General features: G+C 45.2%; 1 protein-coding gene across 3 annotated transcripts in view; it reads right to left on the minus strand.

Annotated features, from left to right (window-relative positions):
• TTLL7 (tubulin tyrosine ligase like 7) overlaps positions 1-25,862 on the minus strand; it is a 324,337-nt gene that overhangs the window by 12,014 nt on the left and 286,461 nt on the right. For all 3 annotated transcript variants that reach the window (XM_030206297.1, XM_030206296.1, XM_030206298.1), the window contains one exon: positions 461-634. In XM_030206297.1, coding sequence (XP_030062157.1) covers positions 461-634 — 174 coding nt within the window. The remainder of the gene's footprint in view (positions 1-460; positions 635-25,862) is intronic.

Consider the following 25,862-nt stretch of genomic DNA (forward strand, 5'->3'; position numbering starts at 1 on the left):
ATTTTTCTTTTGTGTACACTTATATATTGTTCATATTGTTGTGGTGCACCAGCCTCTCTTGGTTTCTTGGGACTGAACATTCCTCATTTCGTACAGATACAGCGGCATATGTGCTCATTTCTTTTCCTCCAGCCAGTTCTAAAAGCTGGTTATGTCGGGAGAATGACATCACCACACCCAAAAAGGAATGAGCATCATACCTATTTTAATGATGCTGATAATATATTATGCAATTCTGAGAAGACACCAGGCTTAAAAACCTAAGACAGGCTTTTACTTTCATTTTCCTCAGGTACACAGGACTTTGAACTACCTACTTTAAATCTAGGATGTGATTATTTTCATTCCCTGCAGTGAACAAATAATTTTTAACTGTGAATTTTTCAAAGACATGAATTTGGATGAACTGGGTCCGAAGTTATTACTTTGCAATATCAGAGTGTAAAAGGAACATATGTACCTTGTGTCAATGCAGTCATGGCTTGTTCCAGTCGCTGATCCTCTTGAGTCTGTTCCACATTTGTATACCACTAGTATACAGTCTTTGCAAAGCTGGACTAGGCGCTGGCAACACTGAAATTCCAAAGGAGTCACTACTTCTGTGCTTTTACTGAACATGGTTTCCCAAGAGGACCTGTTGGCAAGGAAACAGCCATGACCTCATATTCTCAGTCACAAATAGCAATCTAAGAGCATTAGTGCAACATAGCAGATTTAGTATTGGAGAGTTAAAAGGAATGACATGTGACCTTGTTTACTGGAAAAGGCCTAAACTGTTTAATCCAAATACTGACAGATAGAGGGAGCAGCAAAAAAAAACAAACAAACAAACAAAAAAACATCCCCAAAAGATTTGTAATCTTCACTATTTTGAAAATACCCACAAACCATTTTTAATTTCCCCCTGAAGCTATTACAACTGCAGCTGTTTAGGTTGATCACATCATGAGTATCTGTCTAATAATTTTCAAAGTACTGCAGTAAGAAAGTGCAGATGTATTGCTATTAGGTATCTGTATGAACGTTTGTAACTATTATCAGGTTAAGCGGGTGGGGGGGGGGGGGGGGGGTCAATTCAATATAGGGCATAAAAATTTAAACTTCAAGATGCAGTGTGCTAATCACTAAGGAGTCAATATTCTGCCAGCAGTATCCCCAGATATTCAGTGTTGGGCCATGTCCAGGCATTGGCACTGAATATCTGGTTATATATAGCCAATAACGCTTACCCGGTTAAGTGTCATATTCAGAACCGGATAGGACTGTATTTTATGCAGTCCCATTTGTCCGGGTAACTTAAGCGCTAAATATTGGTACTTAACTGGATAAGTGTCAATCCGCACCAGGACTATCCAAAAAAATAGCTGGCTTTGTGCTGCTGAATATACCAGGTTAGCCTCAGACAAGCTGTTCAAATCGTTTGAATATTGACCTCTAATTTTATAATGTTTGTTTGTTTATTAGATTCTTGACATACTGCCTTTCTGTGGTACAACCAAACTGGTTTACATATTATATACAAGTACTTTTTCTGTCCCTAGTGGGCACCCAGATTCTGTTATAGAATACTAGTGTAAGTTACTATATATGCAACAACATTTAGGTGTGCCTACTTATGCCATGTCAATAGCATATATAAATGCACACGCCTAAATGTAGCACCTTAGTGTGTAACTTTCAGTATTCTGTAAATTATGTGTGTAAATATGGAACCTGCCTGTGTCCCACCCAAGCCCTATCCACATATATGCCCCCTTTCATTTACATGCTAAGTCCCCTCCTTGTTGATATAGTACATGGCCACCTGATTGTCTGTTTGGATCAGAACAATTTTGTTGAACGGCCAATCTCTGAAAGCCTTTAGAGCATTATAGATTGCCCATAGCTCCAGGAGATAGATTTGAAGCTTGGTCTCCTGAGTGACCAGTGTCCCTGGGTGTGAAGCCCATCTACATGAGCGCCCCATCCCAGATCGGATGCATCTGTAGTCAGGACCTTTCAGTGCAGAGGAATTTGGAATGGGAGTCCCAGGGTCAAATTATCAACCAGAGAAGTGACCAAGTCAACGCCGGTGTAACCATGATGACATCCAGAAGGTTCCCCGTGGCCTGGCACCACTGGGAAGCAAGGGTCCATTGGGAGCCTTGCAAATGGAGGTGATCAATGGCAGTGACATGTACCATGGAGGCCATGTGGCCTAACAGCCTCAACATCTGCCAAGCTGATCCAAGATGGCATCATGAACCTGATGTAAGTGCTCTCTCCACTTGATCCTGCAACTGATCCCTAGAATGCCAAAGCGGAAAGTAAATCTGGCTGCTACCGCTACCTCCCAGCAGCTTGCTATGCCGAGGGCTGGTGTCCTTGACTTATTTCTGCGGAGAGCCAGAATATCACCTGGGTTGGAGAGCTGCCTGCTTGCCACAGCGAGTGGAGACCCTGGTGCGATGCTAGGGCTTGATGTTACTCTGAGCCCCAACCATACAGCGCCTTCCCTGAAGCCACGGAGTGCCAGTTCTCCACTGACTGAATCTTCCCTCCTCAACCAAGAAGTGCAGCGATTGTGGAAAGATATGAGGCACAACAATTACATCCAGTGGAGGACTATGGAGTATTAGTTCTTCTGAACACCCAAGCGGCTGCTGTGGGTTCACCTGGTCCTGCGAGAGATTCTTTAACAACAGTTGGTGTGTTTAGTTCTTGTCTCATCAGTTCATCAGGTACAGACTTACATAAGTACATAAGTAGTGCCATACTGGGAAAGACCAAAGGTCCATCTAGCCCAGCATCCTGTCACCGACAGTGGCCAATCCAGGTCAAGGGCACCTGGCACGCTCCCCAAACGTAAAAACATTACAGACAAGTTATACCTAAAAATGCGGAATTTTTCCAAGTCCATTTAATAGCGGTCTATGGACTTGTCCTTTAGGAATCTATCTAACCCCTTTTTAAACTCCGTCAAGCTAACCGCCCGTACCACGTTCTCCGGCAACGAATTCCAGAGTCTAATTACACGTTGGGTGAAGAAAAATTTTCTCCGATTCGTTTTAAATTTACCACACTGTAGCTTCAACTCATGCCCTCTAGTCCTAGTATTTTTGGATAGCGTGAACAGTCGCTTCACATCCACCCGATCCATTCCACTCATTATTTTATACACTTCTATCATATCTCCCCTCAGCCGTCTCTTCTCCAAGCTGAAAAGCCCTAGCCTTCTCAGCCTCTCTTCGTAGGAAAGTCGTCCCATCCCCACTATCATTTTTGTCGCCCTTCGCTGTACCTTTTCCAATTCTACTATATCTTTTTTGAGATACGGAGACCAGTACTGAACACAATACTCCAGGTGCGGTCGCACCATGGAGCGATACAACGGCATTATAACATCCGCACACCTGGACTCCATACCCTTTCTAATAACACCCAACATTCTATTCGCTTTCCTAGCCGCAGCAGCACACTGAGCAGAAGGTTTCAGCGTATCATCGACGACGACACCCAGATCCCTTTCTTGATCCGTAACTCCTAACGCGGAACCTTGCAAGACGTAGCTATAATTCGGGTTCCTCTTACCCACATGCATCACTTTGCACTTGTCAACATTGAACTTCATCTGCCACTTGCACGCCCATTCTCCCAGTCTCGCAAGGTCCTCCTGTAATCGTTCACATTCCTCCTGCGACTTGACGACCCTGAATAATTTTGTGTCATCGGCGAATTTAATTACCTCACTAGTTATTCCCATCTCTAGGTCATTTATAAATACATTAAAAAGCAACGGACCCAGCACAGACCCCTGCGGGACCCCACTAACTACCCTCCTCCACTGAGAATACTGGCCACGCAATCCTACTCTCTGCTTCCTATCTTTCAACCAGTTCTTAATCCATAATAATACCCTACCTCCGATTCCATGACTCTGCAATTTCTTCAGGAGTCTTTCGTGCGGCACTTTGTCAAACGCCTTATGAAAATCCAGATATACAATATCAACCGGCTCCCCATTGTCCACATGTTTGCTTACCCCCTCAAAAAAATGCATTAGATTGGTGAGGCAAGACTTCCCTTCACTAAATCCGTGCTGACTTTGTCTCATCAGTCCATGTTTTTGTATATGCTCTGCAATTTTATTCTTAATAATAGCCTCCACCATCTTGCCCGGCACCGACGTCAGACTCACCGGTCTATAATTTCCCGGATCTCCTCTGGAACCCTTCTTAAAAATCGGAGTAACATTGGCTACCCTCCAGTCTTCCGGTACTACACTCGATTTTAGGGACAGATTGCATATTTCTAACAGTAGCTCCGCAAGTTCATTTTTTAGTTCTATTAATACTCTGGGATGAATACCATCAGGTCCCGGTGATTTACTACTCTTCAGCTTGCTGAACTGACCCATTACATCCTCCAAGGTTACAGAGAATTTGTTTAGTTTCTCCGACTCCCCCGCTTCAAATATTCTTTCCGGCACCGGTGTCCCCCCCAAATCCTCCTCGGTGAAGACCGAAGCAAAGAATTCATTTAATTTCTCCGCTACGGCTTTGTCCTCCTTGATCGCCCCTTTAACACCATTTTCGTCCAGCGGCCCAACCGACTCTTTGGCCGGTTTCCTGCTTTTAATGTATCTAAAAAAATTTTTACTATGTATTTTTGCTTCCAACGCTAATTTCTTCTCAAAGTCCTTTTTTGCCCTCCTTATCTCCGCTTTGCATTTGGCTTGGCATTCCTTATGATCTATCCTGTTACTTTCAGTTGGTTCTCTTCTCCACTTTCTGAAGGATTGTTTTTTGGCTCTAATGATTTCCTTTATCTTACTGTTTAGCCACGCCGGCTGACGTTTAGTCTTTTTTCCCTTTTTTCTAATACTTCACATATTCCTACTTTTCTGTTTGAGAAACCAACTGAAGTTACCCGTGACAATTTATGGGCTTTGATTGTTAATCTGAGTAAAGCTTTATGCCCCCAGATTCAAATATTACAGCAGGAAACTGCATCTCTTAAAAATAAACTGGAAACAGTTGATTCTCATATAAAAAGAAATTGACTGAAAAAATGGAGAAAGAGGAGAAAGAATTGGATGCTGTACAAAAAATTCAAACAACTAGGATTAAAAATGTAGTGAGTTTAAGGAGTGGCCTAGTGGTTAGGGTGGTGGACTTTGGTCCTGGGGAACTGAGGAACTGAGTTCAATTCCCGGCACAGGCAGGTCCTTGTGACTCTGGGCAAGTCACTTAACCCTCCATTGCCCCATGTAAGCCGCATTGAGCCTGCCATGAGTGGGAAAGTGCGGGGTACAAATGTAACAAAAAAAAAAAAAAACGGCTGAAACTTTTGAAAACTCTTTGAGAAGTAATAATTTACAATTCTTAAATTTCCCTAGAGTTTTTTTTTCTATTACTCCTAAGGAAATGCTTAGAAGGTATATTAAAGAAATTTTTGGAATACCAATTCCTCCTTTCTCTCAGACATACTATCACCCATGTAAACCAGTGGAAGGTCAATTGAATGAAAAACAAAATGATTTGCCTTTAGATGTAGACACAAACTTTCTATCAACAATGGTTATAAATAAACATCTATATAAATACTCCTCCCAAGGAGTATCCCTAACCACACCATGTGATACCCACAAGTACGCCTTCTCTAGAGTACCCCCCCACACTCTGGAATACACTCCCTGAAAGGCTTTACTTAACAATAGACTATCTTTACCTTCAGGAAGCAAGTGAAAGTTTTGCTCTTCAACCAGGCCTTAAGTAACTAACTTGCTAGACACACACACACACACACACACACACGGAATGGTACTGGCTGAACAGGACATGTTTATACACTCCCTAGCTAAGATAAAAATTGAAGCACCTTTCTGACCTCATTTGCAACTTTCTTTAAATTAGTATCTTATCTTCTTACTCCTGTTACTCTATCTTATCTATCTATTTGCTCCATCTTTGATTACACCCTATGCTGTCTATTAAAATGTTTTATTGTGTATTGTATTGACATTGTAATGTGGCATACTATGCTATACTTTGTATGATTGTTTGAATACTTTTTACTGCTGTAATTGTCTATTGCTTATGTTTGACTTATTCTTGCTGTTCACCACCTTGAGTGAATTCCTTCAAAAAGGCAGTAAATAAATCCTAAATAAATAAATAGAGGAAACCAACTGAGAGATACACCTACTGTGATGTTTGTGAGACCTTGGCCCAGAGGTGGCCGTGTGAGGATCACTCAACCACCTCTGGGTAGACAAGAGTGTCCCAAAGAACTGGACTGGATCACCAGGGGAGGTGAACTAAGGTAGCTTTACTGGCAGCAAAAGAAACATGAGTCAAAAAGGGTGAACAAAACAGAACAGAAAAACATGAAAGGAGAGAGAACAACAAGCAACCTAGCTGCACATCCTAACACTAATTAAAGCAAAAGAAAACATTAGGCATACAATAATGGCAAATAGAAGGACAGCCTAGCTGTACAGGAAAAGCAAACACAAGAGCACAAGGGACAAAGCAAAGGCCCGCCCTGGCGGGACAATGGAAAGCAAAGAGCACTTAGCTGGAAGCGGAAAAACCACTGGCAGTCAGGAAAGGTTCATTCTGTCAGAACTCTCATGTAAGCCGCAAAACCTCCTCGGCAAGTACTCTTGGAAGCAGGAAATGCGCAGCAGCAGGAAAGCAAAAGGAATTTAAATAACCTCATGTAGACCCACACCACGGGTAGGTAATTTGAGGGACCACTCCACTCGCTGGAGGGAAAGAATAGCACAATGGAAAAGTAAACAGTCTATGAGGTGCCCAGGGCAGAAGCTTTAAGCAAAACAATGCCCGAGCCGATGCTTCCAAGGTAAGCAGGTTAATAACAGTCTCTGAGGCCCCCGAGCCAAATGCTCCCAGAGAAGAAGACACACAGGCACAGCGCAGCAAAGCAGGAACCAGGACAGCCCACGTGGATCGTTCTGCACTCTGAGCACAGCCACCTCGTCCAGAGATACTACAAGACACGGCCACAGGACCAACAGCGCTCACCGTCCCAGCACACACAGTCCAAAACTCAACACAGAGCCTACTCACTGCAACTAGTGACCAAGGACTCATTGAGGATGACAGGAGACTCAGCTGAAGAGCAAATAGCTCTCAGGACTTCAAGGCTTGGGGGCAGGCTTCACTGGAGCAGAGCAAGAAGGTGAAAGCTGCCGCAATGCTTCAGACCATGGCCTGACAAAGAAACAACAGATGGAACTAGCAGAGCCTCAGGAAGGCCTGAGCTCAATCAGGGAATATTGCCAGAACAGCGAATGCACACCCGGGCCAGCTTAAGAAGGGCTCAGCATAGATGACATCACCAGCTTGGCTTTCACCACCCCACAGTGACCCCACAGGTCACTAGCTAAAACTGCAGGTAAATCTAATGGGTCTAGGTGGAGCAGGGCACTGACAAGCAAGTCATGGGCGACAACGACGACCATGACTGCTACCTCTACAATTCGTTCACATACAGTACAAAAAAGCTCATTATAAACAGCCAAGTCACGCAATACCATTGTATATGCTCTGACCCAAAAGACAAACATCTCAAAATCCTGACCAATTCCTTCAAATAGAAAGCTACAACCCAAAATTATCTCTAAGAAAACTGCCTCTTCCCATAAAACATCCAGGAAAAACCTACTGCAGTACAAAGAAAAGAAAACCTTGGAGAGAGTTCCCCTTATCTCTCTATATAAAACGCACCTCCAACGTTCTAATGAAGCCTCACTTAACCAACATTCTAAAAGTGAAGTGGCTGAGATCGCTTTTCCTACATGAGTGTCTGCCCCTCCCACGCGTCAAACGTGATGATGTTGAGGGCGGAGCACTGACACTGAACGAATGGCAGATGATTTAATCAACGACCGTGTCGCGCGTCTAATTGGCTGTGCCTCAGTTGAAGCCTCTGATGACATCGGCAACCCAGACGCAACACACAAAACCGCAAGCCAGGCAGGGGAGGCCGCGTGTTTCCCTACTCCTCCCTCTGCCTAGGAATCAGCTGTCAGAGCACCTCCCTCCCGGCGCATCACCCAAGCCCCTCACCGCCAGACTGAATGCACCATTCATTCCCTGGGAGGAGGATGCAGAAAAGAAAACAAGACCCAGCAGAGCTAACACTTGGCTTCCTTCCATGCAAGAGAGTATCCAGTGCCAGCCCAGGTCTGGTTCCCTCCCTCAGCCACATCCAGTGCCCGATCTCTTCTTACCAAGAAAAAAACAAAAGTCCCGTACTTTCCCCGATACCGGCAGCATCGTGTACACAGCCTGACACTCACCTGATCGCAGACAGCAGCCAATTGCTCCCTGAGTCCAGCTCCGTCCCACCACTTCCTCAGCCTCAACACTACTAACCCCGCCCCCTGCTACTCCCACCTCCTCTCTGCCACGCCCACCGTGCCACCCGATTGGCTCACTCCGGCTCCTTAGCACAAGTCTCCCCTTAAACCCGCCTCCGCAACACCCTTCTCCCAGCACTGTCCGACTGGCTCACTCCGCCAGTCGTCACTGCAGCTCCACGGGCTGGAGAAAGGCAGGGGAGTGCGAGTGGGCGGGGCTTCCTCGACAGCTGGAACCGCTGAGAGAGGGAGGGGAGGAGGAAGAGAAGCCTCTGGCTATTAGCCTGTGGCTATTCTTAGGTATTAGAACTGGAGAGGGTCCCATCCTTCTGTTAGTGGGATGAGAGGCAAAACAGAGCCCAAATGGAACGCCTGTTCCCGGGCAGGATGATGCACATAAATCAGGAGCCAGAAGGCTACACACTCTAGGGAAAGGACAAAGACAGCCTGTGTCAATACTTCACTGCAAGTTGTTCCAGGCTAGCTAAAGATCTTAGTTAAGTCTAGGGTTATCTTTTCTGTTGTTTCTGTTTTTCGTGTGAACACAAACACATACTGTGCCATGCAAAGACAGCATCTCTCTCACTCACACACACACCTATGTACCTCAATCACCCACACACACCCTCTGAGCCCCCAACCCACCCACAAACAACAGAAACACATACAATTATGTGGAACAAAGGTACCCTCCCCCCCCAACAAACCCCCAACACCAAAATGGCAGCACTGATTGCTCATGCAACTCACACACTCCCCAACAAAACAATAACTAAGCCATGCTCAAAATCCACCTTCTGCTACAGAGGGAAGGAGGGGGTCCTCAGACCTAAGAGGGGGGGAGGGGATCCTGAGACCAGAGGGGGGGGGGTGCTGAGACCACAGAGGGAGGGGGAGGTATCTCTGTCACACACACACACTCTCTCACAGTAAGTGTCTTTATGTCCCTCACTCTCATACAGTCACACTATGTCTCACACTGTATCAAATTCACTCTGTGTCACACAGTCACTCTCACACACTCTCGGTCTCACACACTCGGCACCCAGACTCACTCTCTCTCTGTCACACACCCACACACTCGCACATTCACTCTCTCTCTCTCACACAGTCACTCTCACACACACACACTCTCTCTCAAACATACACACTCCGAGGAAAACCTTGCTAGCGCCCGTTTAATTTGTGTCAGAAACAGGCCTTTTTTACTAGTAGTGTCATAAAATTCAGAACTGGAGAAACTGAGAAAAATCATAAAAGATCTACAACCATTACCAGGAAGAAGAATTACTGAAAGAAATATTCCCAGCTCCCCCAGTGTTGGCCTTTTGACAATCATTTAATCTGAAGCAAAAATTAGAGAAAACCAAATTCTCAACATAAGCTCAGGAAGAAGAGAAAGACACACATCCCTGCAATGCAAAACAAAAAGAACAGAAAAGCTTTCAGGAGCAGGACAATGGGAAAAGATCCAATTCTTTATTAGAAGGGCCCAACATGGGTCATGTTTTGGAGACTCTATGCCTGCATCAGGAGTCGCATAAATTTACAGAACTCTTTGCAAAGCAGTACTAGATCTGCCAATAAAAGGACTTAGTTATCAATAATGATGCGCTGCAAATAAAAGCCTGCTGGTAATATCAACATATATGCTGTCAGTGCATACGAAAAAGATAAGTGTATCAGTCCAGTGGACGCTAAAAACACTCTAAAAACACTTTTAGCGTCCACCACCACAGACTCTAAGGAGGCATTGAAGAGATCAGATAACAGAGCCGCCAGAGCATCTCCTTGAGTACCCTTGGATGTATCCCATTAGGCCCCATGGCTTTGTGTACTTTAAGTTTAGCTAACTCCTCATGAACACAGTCTTCTGAGAATCAGTACTACTACTACTACTTAACATTTCTAGAGCGCTACTAGTGTTATGCAGCGCTGTACAGTTTAACAAAGAAGGACAGTCCCTGCTCGAAGGAGCTTACAATCTAAAGGACGAAATGTCAAGTTGGGGCAGTCAAGACTTCCTGAATAGAGGTGTAGTGGTTAGGTGCCGAAGGCGACATTAAAGAGGTGGACTTTGAGCAAGGATTTGAAGATGGGCAGGGAGGGGGCCTGGCGTATGGGCTCAGGTAGTTTATTCCAAGCATGGGGTGAGGCGAGGCAGAAAGGGCGGAACCTGGAGTTGGCGGTGGTGGAGAAGGGTACTGAGAGGAGGGATTTGTCTTGAGAGCGGAGGTTACGGGAAGGAACGTAAGGGGAGATGAGGGTAGAGCGGTAAGGAGGGGCTGCAGATCGAGTACATTTGTAGGTTAGTAGAAGAAGTGGAGGAGTGGCCTAGTGGTTAGGGTGGTGGACTTTGGTCCTGGGGAACTGAGAAACTGAGTTCAATTCCCGGCACAGGCAGCTCCTTGTGACTCTGGGCAAGTCACTTAACCCTCCATTGCCCCATGTAAGCCGCATTGAGCCTGCCATGAGTGGGAAAGTGTGGGGTACAAATGTAACAAAAAAAAATAAAAAGATTGAACTGTATGCGGTACCTGATCGGAAGCCAGTGAAGTGACTTGAGGAGAGGGGTGATATGAGTATATCGGTACAGGCGGAAGATAAGACGTGCAGCCGAATTCTGAACGGACTGAAGGGGGGATAGATGGCTAAGTGGAAGGCCAGTGAGGAGTAGGTTGCAGTAGTCAAGGCGAGAGGTAATGAGAGAGTGGACGAGAGTTCGGGTGGTGTGCTCAGAGAGGAAAGGGTGAATTTTGCTAATGTTATAGAGGAAGAAGCGACAGGTCTTGGCTATCTGCTGGATATGCGCAGAGAAGGAGAGGGAGGAGTCGAAGATGACTCCGAGGTTGCGGGCAGATGGGACGCGGACGATGAGGGTGTTATCAACTGAGATAGAGAGTGGAGGGAGAGGGGAAGTGGGTTTGGGTGGAGGAGTAGCCTAGTGGTTAGGGTGGTGGACTTTGGTCCTGGGGAACTGAGTTCGATTCCCGGCACAGGCAGCTCCTTGTGACTCTGGGCAAGTCACTTAACCCTCCATTGCCCGCCGCATAGAGCCTGCCATGAGTGGGAAAGCGCGGGGTACAAATGTAACAAAAAAAAAAAAAGACAATAAGCTTGGTCTTGGCCATGTTCAGTTTCAGGTGGCGGTTGGACAACCAGGCAGCAATGTCGGATAAGCAAGCCGATACTTTGGCCTGGGTTTCGGCAGTGATGTCCGGTATGGAGAGATAAAGCTGGGTGTTGTCAGCATAAAGATGATATTGGAAACCATGAGATGAGATCAGGGAGCTCAGGGAAGCGGTGTAGATTGAAAAAAGAAGGGGTCCAAGGACAGATCCCTGAGGAACTCCAACAGAGAGCGGGATGGGGGTGGAGGAAGAACCATGAGAGTGTACTCTGAAGGTACGGTGGGAGAGATAAGAGGAGAACCAGGAGAGGACAGAGCCCTGGAACCCAAATGAGGACAGTGTGGCAAGAAGTAAATCGTGATTGACAGTGTCAAAAGCGGTGGATAGGTCAAGGAGGATGAGAATCAGTCCCAGTCTACCGCACATCCATCCCCCTTAGCATTTGTTTTCTGCGGTTCTACCCCTGGCCTTTCATCCATGAACAAAGAACAGTAATAATTGTTAAGCAGTTCAGATTTATCTTTATCAGCTTCTTATTTCTCCCCCTCAGCTTTGAGCCTCACAGTGCTATTTTGGCACTTCTCCTGTCACTTATATATCTGAAAAACATCTTGTCCCCCAATTTTACTGAATCAGCTATCTTTTCTTCCATTTGTCTCTTTGCTTTCCTGACAGCTTTTCAAGCTTCTCTTAGCTTTTCCAGATATTGTTGCCTGTCTTCCTGTTTCTGAGACCTCTTGTAATTTATGAAGGCTAATCTTCTTTCCCTTATCTTTTCAGCTACTGCATTCGAGAACCAGAGCGCCTTCTTTTCCTCTTACTCTTTGTTTCTATGTTTCTATGGACACTCTGGTTCTCGAAGACCTTTGAAGTTAAGATGATGATATATTTTGGCACCCGGGTGGGAGTTGTTCCTCCCTATGATCTCCCGAACTAATAGTTCCCCCGAGGACACCAAGATTCTGGTGAAACATGGTCCATGTAGGGAGCTATGAACATTGGATACTGAGCGGTGAAACTGCAGTTTTATAAGTCAAGGATAGAAAGGGTGATTTTGAAATTCAAAAGTATTGCACTGACCTGATTTGGAACTCGCTTCATTCTCTGAACTGGAACATTTCAAGAACGTTGAGAAGAGTCCTATCCCATCTCTCCTCTTTCCCCCCAACTCAAGCTAAGTAGCTTTTTCATTTTTTCACTGAGATTGATATAATTATTGAAGCTATATTAATAGAGAGTGGAGGTAGGGTGTGCCATGATGGTGATGTTACACATCGCGAGTCTTCGGGTCTTATGTAATACACCAAAAGAAAACTGAGCACAATTTATTAATATAAACATTTATTTTTGAGGTTTAGATTTTTATTTGATAATTTGTTTGTTTTATGGTTTGTTATTGATTTATTTGGTTTCTGTAGTGGTTTATAGTTAAAATTTAATGCCAAGAAGTGTAGAGTGATGCACTTGGGGTGTAGAAACCCGAAAGAGAGATACTGGATAGGAGGGGAGAGATTAGTAAGCTCGACTCAGGAGAGACCTTGAGGTGTTGGTGTCTGAGGATCTGAAGGTGAAGAAACAATGTGACAAAGCGATAGCCATGGCCAGAAGGATGCTAGGCTGCATAGAAAGGGGTATAACCAGCAGAAAAAAGGAGGTGTTGATGCCCCTCTATAAGTCATTGGTGAGGCCCCACTTAGAGTATTGTGTTCAGTTTTGGAGGCTGTATCTAGCTAAGGATGTAAAAAGACTGGAAGCAGTTCAATGAAAAGCTTCGAAAATGGTATGAGATTTACGTTGCAAACCGTACGAGGAGAGACTTGCCGACCTGAACATGTATACTTTGAAGGAAAGGAGAAACAGGGGTGATGTGATACAGACATTCAAATATTTGAAAGGTATTAATCAGCAAACGAACCTTTTCTGGAGACGGGAAGGTGGTAGAACCAGAGGACATGAATTGAGGTTGAAGGAGGGCAGACTCAAGAGTCATGTCAGGAAGTATTTTTTCATGGAAAGGGTGGTGGATACGTGGAACGCCCTCCCGTGGGAGGTGGTGGAGATGAAAACGGTAATGGAATTCAAACGTGTGGGATAAACACAAAGGAATCCTATTTAGAAGGAATGGATCCAAGGACTCAGCGGAGATTGGGTGGCGATGCTGGTAATTGGGAAGCGAAACCAGTGCTGGGCAGACTTCTATGGTCTATGCCCTGATTATGACTGAATAGATAGGCATGGGCTTGAGTGTAAATTTTAAGGGGCTTCGACATTAGCTTCAGAACTTTTAGTACAAGAAGAGTGCTGGGCAGACTTATACGGTCTGTGCCCTGAGAATGGCAAGGACAAATCAAACTCTCTCTCTCTCTCTCTCTCTCTACATATATATATATATATTGTTGGGCAAACTGGATGGACCATACAGGTCTTTATCTGCCGTCACTTACTATGTTACTTATACTCAGGGCTTCCCTCAGCCACACAGTATAACTTGTACTAACTCTTACGGTAATTCTCAGCCAGATCACCAAAGCTCCAAATGCAGTCAGGCACTCTGAGCTCCTGCTCTCTTTTCCCAAGGTCTCTGTATCAGGACCTTCTTCCTCGTGAGGCCTCTCTTTCCAAGTCTCTGTATCTGGACTTTGCTCCTCCTGGGGCCTCCCCCTTCTGCTCTGACCTAGAGCTTTTAACTCCATGCTCTGTGAAGCCACTCCCTCCTGGGCAGACAGCCTCACTTCCCCATAATGCACTGAATCCTGCCATAGTAGCTCTGCAGTTCAGCTAGAAACACAGTAGGTCTAGCACCACCTGCTGTAGGGCAGCTGAACTGCCACTCTCCACAGGGAATCTCTCTAGGGATGACCACACTATGTACATGCTCATTTTTTCTTTTCTTCTGATTCACTAGCATATTGTGTGTGCCGCTTTTTCTTTCCCATTTAGAGTTACGATGATAGCACTTTCATGTATAAAGCTTCTTTTTTACATCAGTACCAGAACTGATCTTTACATCGAAAATTTGTTTAACAATGTTATATAAAATGTCCATTGAATCACATTTTTACAGTACAATCGGGACCCTTTTTTCCACCCAAGGGAATCTCTATAGTATTTTCAGATATCAGATGTCTGTGCAATTACGTTCAAGCACATGCTCGTTATTCCCCTTCCTTCTTTTTAATGTTATCCCCCTGTTTATTAGCTATTTGTGAGTTTCCTCTTATCTTCCTTTTGAAGGGTTATGATGATATCCTGTTTGTGTACAAAATTTGTATAAGCATTACAATCAACAACATAAGGTCATTACATGCTAATCCTCACTAGCACCTATTTATGTTGTTTTTACAGAAATAATATTTTTATCATTTCTTTTAAAAGAATATTTTTTTGCTATATATAAGTTTTATATTTGTTTTACAAGATATTTTATATTTGTGTGTATCTCATTTGGGTTTTTATATTCATGTTCTTTACCTGATTCATCTTTTTTATATGATAAATCTCATATACATGTGTATATTAATATATATAAGTTATTCATATGCATTGTATATCATGTTATTTTGGCCGTTATTTTCTGATGTTTACTGTATGTTTTGTAGACTCCTGAATCAGGCGCTTAGGCACCGAAACACGACTGCTGTGTCGAGTCAAATTTGATGTTTTTGTAATAAAGACTTATTTCATCTACACATCTAATGTGTTGTTTGAGAAGAGCCATCTCTCCCTACTCCTTTTTTGCTCACACTATCCACCTTATAATCAAAAGAGAAAAACGCCTATATTCCGACCTAAATCGGGAGATGGACGTCTTTCTCTCGCGGGTGCCCAAATCGGTATAATCGAAAGCCGATTTTGGGCGTCTTCAACTGCACTCCGTCGCGGGAATGAATAAAGTTGATGGGGGTGTGTCAGAGGCGTGGTGAAGGCGGGACTGGGGCGTGGTTATTGGCCGAGGAGAGATGGGCGTCTTTAGGTGATAATCGAAAAAATAAAGGCATTTTTACCGCGATTTTGGGTCACTTTTTTGGACCCTTTTTTTTACGAACAAATCCCAAAAAAGTGCCCCAACTGACCAGATGACCACTGGAGGGAATCGGGGATCACCTGCCCTGATTCCCTCAGTGGTCACTAACCCCCTCCCACCAAAAGAAACCCACTTTACAAACTTTTTTTGCCAGCCTGTATGTCAGCCTCAAATTCCACCTCCATGAGAGCAGAATGTGTTCTATCCTCTGACTGCCTTTCCCTGGTTCTGATGTGGGTCTCGGGTGAGTAGGACACCTTTTCTGTTAGGTGCACTGCAGAGTCACATCAGCAGTGCATTGTGGTGGGTGTAGGGTATTGGGCTCCCTGATTCCACTAGCTTGTGTTAAATGCTCACAATGTTGGTAGTTGGTAGGCTGTACTCCCATGGTGCTTTTCCCCCTGCTAACTGGGTCAGAGTGTGCCCTGTTGTGTTTCTGGTAGTCCATGAGGTAGTGACCATTTTTGTAAGCCAGTTTTAGATCCCGGTCATGTGTTAGCCACGTTACAGCACTTAGTTCTTACCTTGAATGTTGCTGAAAGAGGGCATTGTACACCATGCTGCCAGCTTGGACCTACTGCTAATCTCAGTACCAGCGAGACTCGTTGCCAGTGGGGCACAACCTGTGATCTGCAGTTAACTGTGAGTAAAGGTGCTTATTCAAATAAAGGACGTTTTCAGCGAGATTAGTCTTCGGGTGACAACTGCTGTGCCACGATTATACAACAGCAACAAGTCCTGTCCCTGGAGCACTTTTAGTGGGTACTGCAGTGCACTTCAGGCAGGCAGACCCAGGCCCATCCCCCCCCCACCTGTACCACTTGTGGTGGTAAATGGGAGGCCTCTGAAACCCACTGTACCCACATGTAGTTGCCCCCTTCACCCCTAAGAGCTATGGCAGTGTTGTACATTTGTCCCTCCCATGACCAAATGGCTTGGATTAGGACGTTTCTGAGCTGGGCGTTTTTATTTTCCATTATCGCAAAAAAAAAAAAAAAAAAACGCCCAGCTCAGAAAGGACCAAATCCATGGGCATTTGGTCCGTTCAAACCGTATTTTCGAAACAAAAGATGGACGCCCATTTTTTTCGAAAATACGGTCTGTCCCGCTTCGTCACGTACCCGTTTTCGTGTTCGATTATGCCCCTCCACATTGTCGCTATCAGAGTATGTCCCAAAAATGCCAAAGAAAGACCACGATCAAATATTTTATATCACATTCATTGTTGGTTTAATCATGAATGATAATGAGTGTGACTGTTGGGCAGATTGGAATGGCCATTTAGGTCTTTATCTGCTGACATTCACTACGTCACTACGTTTTAGAGGCAAGCAATTCAAACCAGCAACACAGGACCACATAGATAGTATGACTATATAGCATGATATCAAGAGGAACAGACCGAGCCAGTCCAGGTTTTAAAAAATGTTACCTGAAATTTCTAAATAGTACATTTAAAACAAATCAAAGAAAATCATTTTCACTGAATGCATAGTTAAGCTCTGGAACATGTTGCCAGAGGATGTGATAAAAGCACATTTACACAAATTCCAGGAGGAACTGGACCTAGGGAAAGCCATTGCTTAACTGTGGGGGTTAGTAGCATGGAATCTCGCTACTTTTACGGATCCTGCCGACTACTTTTGACCAGGATTGGTCACTGTTAGAAACAGTATACTGGGCTAGATGGACTGATGTCTGAACCAGTATGACAATTCTTAAGTTTTATATTTATACTAGTAAAAAAGGCCCCGTTTCTGACACAAATGAAATGGGCGCTAGCAAGGTTTTCCTCGGAGTGCGTATGTTTGAGAGAGTGTGTGTGTGAGAGAGAGAGTGAATGTGCGAGTGTGTGTGTGTGACAGAGAGAGAGTGAGACTGGGTGCGAGTGTGTCTGTGAGAGAGAGAGTGTGTGCCAGGGACCCCCCTTCCCCCCTCCCTCCCAGTTCCATGGTCGTGCCCCACCTCCCTCCCTCCCAGTTCCAGAGTCGTTCCCTCTCTCCGACTTTAGGGTCCCCCCCTCCCAGTTTCAGGGTCCCTCCCTCTGAGTTTCTGGGTCCCTCCCGAGGAGTCGTGGCGGCTACCCACACAGCCTCCAATGGGGCCCGGAGGGGCAGCCGCGGCCTGCTTTCCTCCTCTGCAGCGCCGCTCTGACTCCTGAGGTCCCCCCTCCCCCGCACTCAGCGCAGGAACGTGCGAGTGCACCCGCGTGCCGGCTCGGCACAGCAGTACGCTCTCCATGGCTCTGCCCCCTCCGCTCACGCCCAAGGAGGACTCCAACCTTTCTTTCCCTGCCATTGGTTGCAACGCTCTCGGCTACTCCGCCCCTCAACGCTTCTGTTTCTCTTTCAAGCTTCGCCTCCGCCCTGCCCCTTTCACCCCTCCTCCTCCGGCGTTCTACGTGACGTCAGCCTGACCTACTGAGCCTAGCAGACCCAGGGCCGTGCCGACACGGTAAGCGAGGTAAGCAACGCAGAGGGGCGCCGACCTCTAGAGGGCGCCACTCACTTGCAAAATCTTTTACCTGAAGTTGTGATTCTCCTCTCTCCCCTGTCCTTCCCACATCAGGAAGTGAAGGTAGCTCAGCAGTGCTGAGACAGACACGCTGCTCTGCTAAAGCTGTTTCAAAGAGTACAACCAGCAGCTATTTATGGCTTTGGTGTGTGAACAACTTTCATTCAGGGTGAGCTGGAACAACATTCAAATTAAAGAGAACAGGTTTGGAGGCAGGTGTGCAAGTGAGACTGGGGAGAAATAAAAAATAAATAGTGTAATTGTTATCTGTAAGTGGTTCAAAGTTTTTGTGTTTTGAGCATGTACACTGAGAGGAGGGCATGACTGCAATGATGTGTACATAATTATCATATCTACAGCTAAAATCCATTTAATTGGCTGAGGTTCAAAGAGGAAGTTTAGCTGACGTATAGTGTAGAATAGCTGGTAAGTAAAAATTTGATTGCTTTTTTTGTGTGTTTGTTTTTATATAAAACATTCTGCTTGGATAGGGAGAGTTTGTGATATTTGAAAATACATTTTGCTTTAATGAAATTGCTAAACTTTAGAGTCAGAGACTTATCAATGAGGGATACATACAGTGGAAAGGAAGCCCTGGAAACAGAGTTAAGAGGACAGATACCAGCAACAGAATCAGATACTGGGCCAGCATGATCAGAAAAAGAAAGTCACCAGCCAACAAAGGTAGAAACAAATGGTTTTATTTTCATTTTAGTGTGTGGAATATGTCCACTTTGAGAATTTACATCTGCTATCTTATTTTGCAATGTATAGCAGTCTCCAAGAAACTGGGCTCCCAGTGAGTCAGGGAGGAAAGACTGTGTAAATGAGATGAAGAGACCCCCCCCCCCCCCCCCACTGTAACAAAGACAGGAACATGCATAATCAAAGCTTAGGTCTCTGCAGTTACAAGGGCTGGCCATTCCTAATTATGCTAATAGTTTTTAATAGGCTAAGTCCCACTGAAAAGCCTCTTTATAAAGGCAGTGCTTTCTCTGGAGAGCAGTGTTAAGAAACAGCAGGAATTGTGTTTATTTTTTTAAACTGCTTTCCTGTGTAAGCTAATTTACAGTTTTCTAGTATATGCTTGACATTGAAGGGTGTGGTAGACCCTTTTGTCAAATCTGGCTGGGCCTGTAGTTTTCAGTCTAAAGGAAAGACAGGTAGCAATGGAGAAACATCTAATGAAGAAGCGAGACGAGGGGGGGCACCAACTGATAGTCTGCAGGGGGGCACCAGAGACCCTTGGCACGGCCCTGAGCAGACCAACTCGGAAGAAAGCCACGGACACAGGCAGCAATAATAGAACGTTGGAGGTGAGAATTATTATATAGGAGGATACAGTGGCGTAGCCAGAAAGCAATTTTTGGGTGGGCCAACAGGTCAGATGGGTGGGCACCAGGGTTGCCAACTTTTTTGAAATTGAAAAACTTGCCACCTGATACCCCACCCCATGCTCCAGCTCTACTCCACTCCCAATAACTTCAATAAGGGTAGCAGTGCAGGCTTCAGGGGGAAGTACAAGAGATTGCACTCTTCCGCCTCCATTGAGCCTCGGGTCCCTAACACACATACTTAGCCTGTATAGCAAGACCAAACACTTTTCAACATATCTTGCCAGTTACACGCTATAGAAATGATCCCAGAAAGTATAGTCTAGTATTAAAGACAAATAAATTCTGCATCCACAGAACCCCCTGTCCCTCCCCCAATGGGTACAGAGCAGAGTTAGGACATTTCCCCATAAAACTCACCGTAATCTCAACAGCCGCCATATAGTAAATAAAACAATCTTTAAAACAAAATGTCACTCTTAACCTAGTGCAAATCTACAATGCCAGCACTAACTTCCAAAAGAAGGATCCTACCTATGAAAAAGGCATTGCCCTACATATTACAGTGGGGTCGTAAAATATCAATACATCTATTGGGAAAACTAAACAAACCAAACTTACTACAGAAGGCTACATAGAAAATTCATGCTAACAGAATACCTCGATCACACACATGGAATAAAAATGCCAAATATAGAATAATTGACTAAAAAGTATAAACATAAATATAACCAAAACCTCAAAAAGTCAAACCTTGCATGTAATACAATACCAGAGATACAGAAAGAAATGCATTTCCTGCTGTGCAAAATATAAACATAGTAAGTTCCAGGGATGTATAAACATAGTAAATGCCAGGGATGGTGTTGGAGTGCAACTAGAGCAATTGCTCTTGGTCCCCTGGCGGCCTGGCCAGAGAGAGCACAAGCATGATGGAAGCTGAAGGCAGTGCAGTCTGGTGATGGGCTTTGGGATTCCCTCCCAAATTTATGGCCTGGCCCCAGCCATGTCTAACACCAGCTCTGGCAAGATGTACATTCCAAATGTGACATATTCTAATTACAAAATTGAAAAAAAATATTTTTTTCTACCTTTTGATGTCTGGTTATTTTATTTTTCAAATCAGCTTGGTTCTAGTCTCTGGTTTCTGCTTTCTTCTGTCTTAATTCACTTACCAGGGTCTCCTATTTGTCATTTCTTCTCTCTCCATGTCCACCATCCATCTCCCAGCTCTGTGTCCTTACAGTTCCTTGTCCAGTATCTCCACTATGTTCAAATTCCTGCACCCATCACCACCCTTCTATCCCCTACCCCTGTGTCCAGCATCACCCCTTGTGTCCCTATGCCCTCACATGCCCAGTATCTCCCTTTTGAGTTCCTATTGTCCCCTATGTCTAGTATCTCTCCCCTGTGACCATTTACCCCTCCCTCCCAGTGTCCAGCATAGCCTCTCTATTCCCATATTCCCCCCTCTGTGTCAGGCATTACCACTCTGTGTTCATATGTCATTCCAATACAGCATCTCACGTCTGTTTCTGTATCTCCCTTTTCTTCCTCACTCACACCAATGTCTCTCTCTGCTCTCCGATCCCACCTATCCAGCTACTCTGCTTCTCTCTTCCAGCTTTTGGCTCTTTCTCCCACTGTGGGTTAAACAATTTGTCTCCCTCTTCCTTCATCCCCTTGATCCGCCATCTCTCTCCCTTCCCTCTAATCTCTCCTCCTGGTACAGCACCTCTCTCCCTTCCCTCAAGCCTCCCCTGCAGGCCTTCCCTCCAGCCTCTAGCCCCCCCCCCTCCCCACAGGTCCAGCACCTCTCTCCCTTCCTTCCAGCCTGCCCCCCTTGCAGGTCTAACAACTCTCTTCCTTTCCTCCAGCCTCTCTCCCTTGCAGGTCCAGCACCTCTCATCCTTCCTTCCATCTTCCTCCCCCCCTTTCAGGTCCAGCACCTCTATCCCTTGCCTTTTTCCCTTGCCTCCAGCCAGCCAGCCACCCCCCCCCCCCCACTGCAGGTCCAGAACCTCCCTTCCTTCCAGATAGCCACCACCCCCCTTTGCAGATCCAAAACTCTCTCCCTTCCCTCCAGCCAGCAACCTCTCCCCTTGCAGGTCCCAAACCTGGCTCCCTTCCCTCTAGCCAGCCTGCCCCCCCCTTGCAGGTCCCAAACCTCTCTCCCTTCTTCCAGCCAGCCATCTCCCCCCTTTTGCAGGTCCAGAATCTCTCTCCATTTTCTCCAGCCAACCCCCCCCCCCCTTTTGAAGGTCCAGAACCTTTCTCCAATCCCTTCCCCTTTGGCCTCAAGGCCCCCCCCCACCTCCCACCCCCACGCAGGTGAAGCCACTGTCTCCCAGCCTGTCCTTCTCCCACCCTACAGGTACAGCCACTCACTCTGTTTTCCTCCCTCACTATCGCTTCGCTGATCACAGATGAAGAGACCTGCTCCAGAGCCTTCCCTCTGCCACGATCAGCTCTCTTCAGTGCAACTTCCTGTTGCCGAGAGGGCAGATCGTGGCAGAGGGAAGGCTCCGGAGTGCTCAGCGAATCACTGCTGGCCGTGCCCTTAATTTAAACCAGATGCTTACGGCGGAGTGGGTCTGAAATGCTGCCGGTCGGCACCCAGATGCTTTGCGGTGGGGGTGAGGGAGGGAAAAGAAGACTCACCTGAAGCTGCGGTTGCAGTTGCGATCTACTATTTTTGGATGGGCCTTGGCTGGAAATTATTAATCTTGTGAAGACAGTGGAAAGAAAGGTGCTGACAGTTTGGTTTTAGTCTACTTCATCTCTTTTGTAACTAGAAAATTTATGTTTCTCTAAGTGCATTGACAGTGAAATGCATGTTTTATTAATTTATTTTTTGTTTTTTATATGGCTTCCTGCCCAGAGTGCCCTACAATAAAAACACATTTTTAAAAGCATTAAAAAATGCAGAAATAAAGTTAGATGCCAAAGGGAAATGGCTTAGCAAACTAGGAGACTAATACTAGGCTATATGAATTTCAAAAAGTGGGGTTTTAACTGTGAACAGAAGAAAGAGAAAGAGGCTGCAGTGGGCACTTAATTCCAAAAACAGCATCAGAATAGAAGTGGTGTGGAAGTGTGAGGCAGCCTGATTGATGAACTGGATACTAAGGAAGGTGAGTGATTGGTGGTAAAGAGAATAAAGTTGTTAATCAAAATTGAAAGACAGGGTCCAGTAGTTATATGAAAGGAAATTTGAACACAGATGGAAAGTCGTCATGAAGATAGTTACAAGAACCAAAAGAGAACAGGTGTGAGTTCCATGGGCCGCAACGGCCCCACTCCCGTTCAAGTTCCACGCCCCCCTCTCCTCCCATTTCCGCCGCCCAGCGCCTCCCTCCCTCTGTCTCTGTGGCCTCCGAGTGCAAGGAGGACGTATGCAGGTGCCCCAGCCCTTTGTAAGTGGCAGCTGCTGTTTAAAAAGTTTTACCTCCTGCTCTGCCGGCAACACTAAAGTCCAGCAAGTACAGACGCCACTTCAGACAGCCTTTGGTTTCACTTCTGTTTCAGCTATTTCTCTGATCCCGCCCTTCCGCAAACAGGAAATGAGGACGGGACCAGAGGAACAGCTGAAACAGAAGCGAAACCACAGCCTGTCTGAAGCGGCATCTGCAGGAGTAGGGGGGGGAGGAGGGACTGGAGTGGGGAGGGGGGAAGGGGTCCTGAGACGAGAGGGGGGGAGGAGGAGGTGGGAGGGGGTCGGGAGGGGGGAAGAGGAGGGTGGAGGGGGTCGGAGGAGGGGGGAGGGGAAGGGGGCCCTGGAACCTTGCTAGCGCCCGTTTCCTTTCTGTTGGAAAATCGCCTCTTTTACTAGTATGTGAATAAAGAGATCAAGGACCAAAATCAAAATCAAAAATATCATAAGTACATTGGTGAAATCAAATACACATGTAGGGCCAGATTCTATATAAGGTGACTAAAAAATCCTCATGGTAAACATTTCCGTTTAAGCATACTCTATAAGCGGCGCCTAGATTTAGGCATGGTATATAGAATACGCTTAGTTGATATCCCAGTGCCTACAACTACATGCCTCCATTTACACCAACGAAAATGTGGCATAAATCCCTGCATGTAGATTTACATGCACTGCTCCACATTCTATAACAAGGCGCGTAAACTTGGGAACACCCACAGAACGCCATTTCCCCACCAATAGCCATGTCCCTTTTGAACTGTGCGCATTAGAATTTAGGTACAGTTCATTACAGAATACACTTAGTGAGTTGTGCACATAAATTCTAATTATTGCCAATTAGTGCTCATTATTGCTTGTTAAGTGCTGTTATCAATGCTGATTAGCTTGTTAAGCCAATTAAGTTACGCACAATGTTATAGAATATGCCTGGATTTCGGCAAGGATATCTCTACCCTCATCTCCCCTTACGCTCCTACCCGTAACCTCCGCTCACAGGACAAATCCCTCCTCTCAGTACCCTTCTCCACCACCGCCAGCTCCAGACTCCGTCCTTTCTGTCTCGCCTCACCCTATGCTTGGAATAAACTCCCTGAGCCCATACACCAAGCCTCCTCCCTACCCATCTTCAAATCCTTGCTCAAAGCCCACCTCTTCAATGTCGCTTTCGGCACCTAACCATTGTACCTCTATCCAGGAAATCTAGACTGCCTCAATCCTGATTGACTACACGTTTTGTCCTTTAGATTGTAAGCTCCTTTGAGCAGGGACTGTCCTTCTTTGTTAATTGTACAGCGCTGCGCAACCCTGGTAGCGCTTTAGAAATGACAAATAGTAGTAGTAGTAGGCACACTATACAGAACCTGGGGGGTAGTGTATGATATTTATGAATTTATTGTAAACCTAGGGTCAGAATTAAAAAAATAACCAATTCTCAAAGTAATATAGACAGCATCTATTTAAAAAACAATACCCTCACAAATTAGAAACTTCAACTATAAAGTGACTCACATTTTGGTTAATGAATTAGTCTGCCTCATGAGAAAATTACTGCTATTCTATACTTGATATACCATATATTTGACAGAATTGCAGGTCTGTTGAAGGGATGGGAAATCATCAATGTCTGTTATGACTTATGCACTGGACAAATAGGTTGAAAATGTTTTTTGGAAGTTTTCAAGGAATTAGAACTGACAAAAGAAAAATATTTCAAAGAAACGAATTAAAAAAGAAAGCATCTGGCAAGAATTCTAACAATTAATTTAGTACAAAGAGGACATGAGAACATTATATATTTATGTCTTCTTTGTACAAAATTAATTCTTAGGATTTTTACCAGATGTCTTCTCTTTTTGAAGTGGTGTGAGGAGCCAAAGAGAAAATAATTTTCCCAGGAGAGAAGTGAGAAAATAAATTCTGGAGCAGTAGCTGGATGCAAAGTTAGAAGTCTGGAAAACCAGCAAGAAGACCACTGCAATAGTCAGGGAGTTAAAATTGGGACTGATGCGGGTTTATATGTCCCCTATTCGCATAGAGGCAAATGATATACAACAGAACTACAAATCCCTGTAATCCTGTAGTTCCCTGTAACAGGCTCTTTTAGAGCACACCTCCAGTTCCCTGTGTCTTATGGGACTCTTTCTATTGGCCTGCCCTGTTCTCTATGCATGCTGGACTAGTTGCCCCCCTTTCTCTCACCATCAGAGGCGAACCACCACAACAGTGATCCACACGCTTGCAGGCATACAGTTGCACTACCACTGGCACTCACTCCAGGAAGGGTCCTGAGGGAAACACTTCATTTCAACCACAGAGTCTGGTGCCACATAGAAACTGGGCTCAAATAAAGGTTGAGCAGCTCTGCCAAGGGAGGGCATCTGCTAAATACCCTGTGATTAAGCATGAGGCACCTGACCAGCCATACTTCAAGCCTGACTCCAGACAAATTGCAGCAAACCGCCAGCCACAGATAAAGGGATTAAAGGATTCATATTTGCATGACCCCTCCAGAGGTTTGAAAGAAATATGGGAAAGACTTGATCAGCAATATGGCAGCCCTGAAGCTATCCAAAAGATAGTTCTTTGATGAAGAGAATAATACATTTTTCAAAGGTTACAAGTAGAGCTAATGACAAGTTACAAGAATTAGGAGCTCTCCTCCAGGAACTGGAAGCAATCAAAGCTGATCCGAACCTCCCAGGCCTGTGCTACTTGGATACAGCTTGGGGCATAAACAAAATTATAATAAAGCTGCCCTATGACATAAAAGAGAAATGCAAAAAAGGAACGGAAGGAGCCAACTCCAAACATCAGGATGTCACTGATTGGCTCAATTCATTAACAAAGAATCTACAATATCGAGTTTACATATACAAAACCTAATAAGAAGTACTCAAGGTATACTGTATGTACTGTACCTAAAAGGCAACAATGAATGTATCACTTTCTACTGTAAAGAAACCAATTAGCCCAAGCAACGTCTCACTCTCAGGTAAATTCGAACAGCATCTCTCTCTCCAAAGGCGCAAAAAAAATTTTTTTTTCATGCCTTTGG

Source organism: Microcaecilia unicolor, chromosome 6 (assembly GCF_901765095.1).
Source record: "Microcaecilia unicolor chromosome 6, aMicUni1.1, whole genome shotgun sequence".
In the NCBI taxonomy this organism is placed as follows: domain Eukaryota; kingdom Metazoa; phylum Chordata; class Amphibia; order Gymnophiona; family Siphonopidae; genus Microcaecilia; species Microcaecilia unicolor.